Source organism: Heloderma suspectum, chromosome 5 (assembly GCF_057233095.1).
Source record: "Heloderma suspectum isolate Gila_16-S chromosome 5, 16-S_ref, whole genome shotgun sequence".
In the NCBI taxonomy this organism is placed as follows: domain Eukaryota; kingdom Metazoa; phylum Chordata; class Lepidosauria; order Squamata; family Helodermatidae; genus Heloderma; species Heloderma suspectum.
Genome location: NC_139462.1, coordinates 215690235 through 215696234, shown reverse-complemented (window position 1 = coordinate 215696234; position 6000 = coordinate 215690235). Strand labels below are relative to the sequence as shown.

General features: G+C 46.1%; 1 protein-coding gene across 1 annotated transcript in view; it reads right to left on the bottom strand.

Moving 5' to 3' along the window:
* Nucleotides 1-210: 210 nt before the first annotated feature.
* The window catches only part of VIPR2 (vasoactive intestinal peptide receptor 2), a 92674-nt gene continuing 86884 nt past the window's right edge, over nt 211-6000 (bottom strand). Inside the window, exons 10-13 of the mRNA XM_084855087.1 lie at nt 2287-2378; nt 2009-2138; nt 1874-1915; nt 211-384 (exon numbers count right to left, since the gene is read on the bottom strand). Of these exons, the coding sequence (XP_084711213.1) occupies nt 211-384; nt 1874-1915; nt 2009-2138; nt 2287-2378 (438 nt within the window). The remainder of the gene's footprint in view (nt 385-1873; nt 1916-2008; nt 2139-2286; nt 2379-6000) is intronic.

Genomic DNA, 6000 nt, shown 5'->3' with positions numbered 1-6000 from the left:
GGCAAAAGAGGGTACAAACTCTACAACTGCCTTCCCCAACCTGGTGCCCTCCAGGTGTGTTGGACTGCATGTTGCAGCAGGAGCTGGTGTCTAACACATCTGGAGGACACCAGGTTGTGGAAGGCTGCTCTACAAATTAGAGAACATGACGTTGACTGAGCTACGCACACAGCGAGATGCCCCATAGTCTTTTGCAGGCACCCACATGGCTTAGATCACTGTGGTTTCTGTCTGGAGAGAAAACTGAGCTGCTGAATTACGATGCAATTGAGAGATGCTTTCTGAGCCATTGCGAGAAATAGAAGAGCTGTGAAGTCTGTAATCTCGGCCCATTCGTTGGTTCAAACACCAGCTCCGCCATTTTCTTTTCACTTCGCCTTGTACCTAAATGTATACAAAGCAAAGCACCGTGCAAATTACTAGCATTGTGTGCACATCATGAGAAGTGTTCATCATGGCAGGCAGGGCTGGGGTGGGGGGCAGAACGGAGAACTAAAAAATGTCAACAATGCTTTTTTGTGTTACGCCATGCTTTAACATGCAGCAAGCTTGTTTAATTTCTTGTCTGGGGGAAGAAATATTTTACATATATGTGACCTCCCCCTAGGGATGCTTTGCAGCCCCACTAGCTCCCCTGCCTCTGCAGCCTCCACCATTTCTGCGCTGCTAGATTCTCAGTGATTCTGCTGAGAAACAAGATGCGCAATCCCCATGCACCTTATTCCCCAGCAGAATTGCTGGAGATACAGCCATGAGGCCACTTCCGGTTGTGGCAGGGCTTTGGCCGGGAAGGCTGCTGCCTCTGGAGGGTTTGGAGGGGCAGGCAATGCAGCCCCCCAATCCTTCACAGTTGCCCACAGCTGGTGATAGTGGATCTGGCCTCTGAACAGGGCCAGCCCTAGGTTAGGGTGGAACTTGGACACAATGTCCTTGGTGGGGCCCTATCATATACGATAGGCTCATATATGCATTGAATAGGATGGAAGACCAGCCAGGTAGGGGCAGCTCCTAGGGAATGACTGGAAACCACCCCTTCCTGCCCTAGCCACTGTGAACTGGCAGGGCTCTAGATGCAGCAGTAGCTATGCCAAGGGTGCAGAACCTCTTCCTGCCCAAGGGCCAAAGTCTATTTCAGAGAAGCTTTCAGGAGCCGCATTCCAGGGATGGGCGGGGCCAAAGGCAAGAGGGGCAGGAACAAAACACCAGCGTTGTTTTAGCTGAAAGCTCTTACTGCTAAGCTCTTACTCTTACTGTAACTAAGCCCCTAGGACAGGCAATTCAACTTTTTAGAATGGGGAAACACCGCACAGAAGCCAGGAAACTACCAAATGATTGGTGGTTGGGAAAAGGCGGTGGGGCCTTCTAGGGAACCCCGAGAGCCAGATTTGGTTCTCCATCCCTGGCCATGCCATGGTTCTCCTGCCATCCCAGGCACTTAGGGGACAATATAAACATAGAAAGCCACCTTATTTTGAATGAGACTACTAGTCCATCTAGCTCAGTACTGTTTACACTGACTGTGGCAGTGGCTCTCCCGTCCTGCATATATGAGATGCTAGGGATTAAACCTGGAGCCTTCTGCATGCAAACTGTTTTTACTGATAGATTTAAAAATATTTTTAGGCCACCAGTGAGGTGGAACCCTCTCAAGGCACTGTACAAGATTAAACACCACACAATGTGGATACAATAAAAATCCATCAATATATATTCAGTAAAAATCCATAAAAACAGAAAGTTCCAATAAAGCCAGCAGCGCAAGACACAATGGGAAGGCCAGAGAAAACAGGGTGTGTCTTCAGAACTTGCTTGTGCTCTACCACTGCCCACAGCCCTTCACCGTAACATCACAAGGCAGTAAATATAAACTTACTTCACTGTTCATAAAGCAATACAGGACTGCGACAACCAGGCCCTGTAAGTGGGAAATATTAATGAGCTTATTCATAATAAGAAACTATATCAATTTTATATATTAAAAAAAAAAAACAACTTGGAAAAATGTTACCTGAAAAGATCCCAGACATAACTCAAAAATGATCTGGTAGTTATGAGAAATGCGAATAGGAAAGACAGCAAAAACCATATAGTGGACTCCAAACAGTGGAATAAGAAGCAATGTTGATTTTGCAAGTCTCCTTAAAAACACACACACACACACAAACAGACACAAGAAAACCTTGTTAGGACAAATCAGAACTTAATGGAGTTCCCCCAGATTTCTATTTTGCCAGTATAGCCCTGAAAGGGAGAGACACGCAGGGGTCTCTGTGGAGTTTCACTTACTTGTACTGACACTGGTCATTGCCTCCAATATCTGGCGATCTCAGCTTTTGTAGTAAAATTCTTATAATGCTAATGAAAAGTATAAAATTCACCTACAAAAGAACCAAAATGTGCATTAATAATTCCACATGCTAGTTAACCAAACCATCCACTAATCAGTGAAACTATGCTCTGTTCTCATTAAGAACTGGATAATAAATGCCTTGCAGAGGAATCTTACACATATTTACTGAGAAGTGGGTCTCAGGGTGTTCAATGGGGCTTATTCCGAGGTAGGCATGCACACACTTGCAGCCCAACAGTGCAATCCTATGGCTGTTTACTTAGAAATTCAATTCAGGTCCAATTAGGTTTAATGGTATTTAATCCCAGGAAAGCGAATACAGACTGGATCCTTGAAGTTCTGATCAGAGACTGAACATCATCACTAAGAGCAGGGCCTTTTTGGCAGTTGCACCTTCCCTCTGGGACTCCCCTCCTTTATGCAAGCCCCCTTCTTTAAAGTTTTTAGGAAACTTGTTCAAATATTTTTATTCTGCTTAGCCTTTGGATGGAGGGAAGAGATACTGGGGTTTCCTCATTTTACAGATTTTATGAATTGGTATTTAGGGTTTGGTTTCATGCTTTAAAAAAGCTATGAAATTAAAAGACGCTTGCTCCCTGGGAGGAAAGCTATGGCAAACCTAGACAGCATAGTAAGAAGCAGAGACATCACCTTGCCGACAAAGATTCGTATAATCAGGGCTATGGTTTTCCCAGTAGCAACGTATGGCTGTGACAGTAGGGATGGACAAAAGTCCCTTACCTGGTCCCACAGCTTGCTTCGCGGTGGGGGGGAGGCGCCCCATCCCTCCCTGCCGAAATTCTGGGTGGGGGGGAGGCGCCCCGTCCCTCCGGCCGAAATTCTGGCCGGGGGGGAGGCGCCCCGTCCCTCTGGCCGCGAATCTCGTCTCCTGCCAGGACGCAAATGGCGGCGGCCATAGCCGCCGCCGTTTGCGTCCCTGCAGTCAGCTGTGATAGGCTACGTAAATGTTTACATAGCCTATCACGGCTGACTTTGGAAAAAATAAAAGAAAAGCCCATATGCAAATGGCGGCGCCCATGGGCGCCGCCATTTGCGTACGCACTTTTTTATTTTTTTTCCCCCAAAGTCAGCCATGATAGGCTACGTAAACATTTACGTAGCCTATCACGGTGTTTTTTGAAAATCTAGCCGTGATAGGCTACGTAAATCTTTACGTAGCCTATCACGTTTGTTGTTGTTGTTGTTTTTTTACTTGGAAATGGTGGCGGCGGCAGCAGCCAGTTGGAAGACCAGCCGCCGCCGCACCGCCGCTGCCACACTGCCGCCGGGAGCCGCCGCTGCCAGGGACATTCGACAAAGGTAAGTCCCATCCTGGGGGGGGGGGTGGCGGACTGTTTCTCCACCAATTTCGGGGGGCCGAATGCGTTGGCATTCGGCCTCCCGGAGATTCGTGGAGAAATTCTCCGACATCCCTAGCTGTGAGAGCTGGACTATAAGGAAGGCTGAGCGCCGAAGAATTGATGCCTGTGATCTGTGGTGCTGAAGAAGACTCTTACGAGTCCCCTGGACTGCAAGGAGGTCAGATCAGTCAATCCTAAAGGAAATCATCCCTGAGTGCTTATTGGAAGGACAGATACTGAAGCTGAAGCTCAAATATTTTGGCCACCTAACGCGAAGAGAAAACTCCCTGGAAAAGGCCCTGATGCTGGGAAAGACTGAGGGCAAAAGGAGAAGGGGACAGCAGAGGATGAGATGGCTAGATAGCATCACCGATGCAATGAATATGAATTTGAGCACGCTCTGGGAGAGAGTGGAGGACAGGAAGGCCTGGCGTGCTATGGTCCATGGGGTCACGAAGAGTTGGACATGACTTAACGACTGAACAACAACAACAACGACATCCTGCTTTTAAAATTAAAACATTTCCATGGCGACTCTGAATAAAACACTTAAGAACAGTAGGGAATTCATGGGGGAGGGGGAGCATAACAACTTTCATTTAAAAAACAATAAAACAACAGGGTAAGACAGCAATAAAAGAAACACAACACATTTTAAACAGGAAACAGCCTCAAAAACTCAACGTTGCTGTTCATTAAAAGCCTGGACAAGTTAAAAGAGTCTTAACCTAGCACCAAACGAGTAATGGGCCTTTTTATTTTATTTATTTATTTATTTATTTCATTTCTATACCGCCCAATAGCCGAAGCTCTCTGGGCGGTTCACAAAAATTAAATCCAAGCAACACACAATAAAACAATTTAAAATATACAGAACATTAAAACCACAATATAACAATACAACCACAATAAAACCTAGCAGCAGTGCAGGAGTTTAAAATACAGATTTAAAACAGCAACGATAAAAATTTAGAAAGCTAAAATGCAAGGATCTCAGGATGGTGTATATGATAACCATTTTTTAAATTATTATTTTCACAACAGCCCTGAGAGGTAGGTCATGCTTTTGAAAGAGCTAGCCAAAGACATTTCGCTGCTTGAGGCAAGCTGCAAATGTTGCTCCCCCACCCACAAGCCAAGGTACATAGAACCAAGGCCAGCCACGATATTTTGCTGCCTGAGGCAGAGATTCCCACAAGATAATAATACAGAGCTTTCCAAACTTTTCATGACACACTTTTTAGACATGCATCATTTCGTGACACGGTAATTCAGTTTTACTAGCAAACCGGAGGTTAAACTAACCCGTTATAAGAGATATGGACACATACATAAATTGTAATAACGAAATGTATGGGGATATAACATATCTCATGAAAACCTTTCATTTATATTTTTAAAAATATATGATTTGTAAGATAATAACATACATTGTTGTCATTTATGAGTAACAGTATGTAAATATGTGCAAGAAAATGTGAAAAATAAACAAAATTAACTAAAGTATTTACAATAATACTGGACACATAGGCCCAGGTAGGAGCTCAGCTGCAAAAACACATGAAGTAGAGAAGCAAAAGTCCAACAAAAATGGTGTAAATATATATGTCTCACTACAAGGCTGTATTGCTGTAAATATTTGCAATGCCTATGTCCAGAGTCCAGTTCCAGCACTCTCTGGTGGTACACTGCCGGTGGGTGGTTAATCCACAATTACAGCAGAGTAAAAATAAAAACAAATGGCAGAAATCAAATTATATGTGCCACGTGGTGGGTGGCGTGCTGTTTGCCACAGTGGGTTTGGGAGGGTGGCCTCCCTTCAGCCAGCAGCAGGTGGGTTGACTGGGTGACAACCTGCAGCTGCTCTTGCCCGGGTGATAGGGAGCACACTGATTCTGAGGCTTCTGGCCTCCACTGAGCTCCGTTCTGACTGGCCAAGATGGCGGACGGCCCACTTGGTGCAGTCCCAGTCCCAGGTGGCATTTCCACCTGCACGCTACTCTGGCCTGGCCACGCAACAGCGCGGTGCAAAAGTCCGCGAAGGGCGCGCTCGAAATCTCACAGGGCTGGTGGCCGGTGCCACTTCTCCACACCGGCGCCAGCGCCGGCCAAGCTCTGCTCCCAGGGCAGTGCCTCCCCTCCACTCTCTTCGCCCCGCGCTTCTACCTCGCCGTACTGCTCCAAAACCGCCAATCATGTGCGTCCTATGTCAAGACGCCACATGATCCTAAAGCAGCTAATGTTAAAGCAGAAGCAGCTAAGCCTTAGCTGCTTTAACATTAGCTGCTG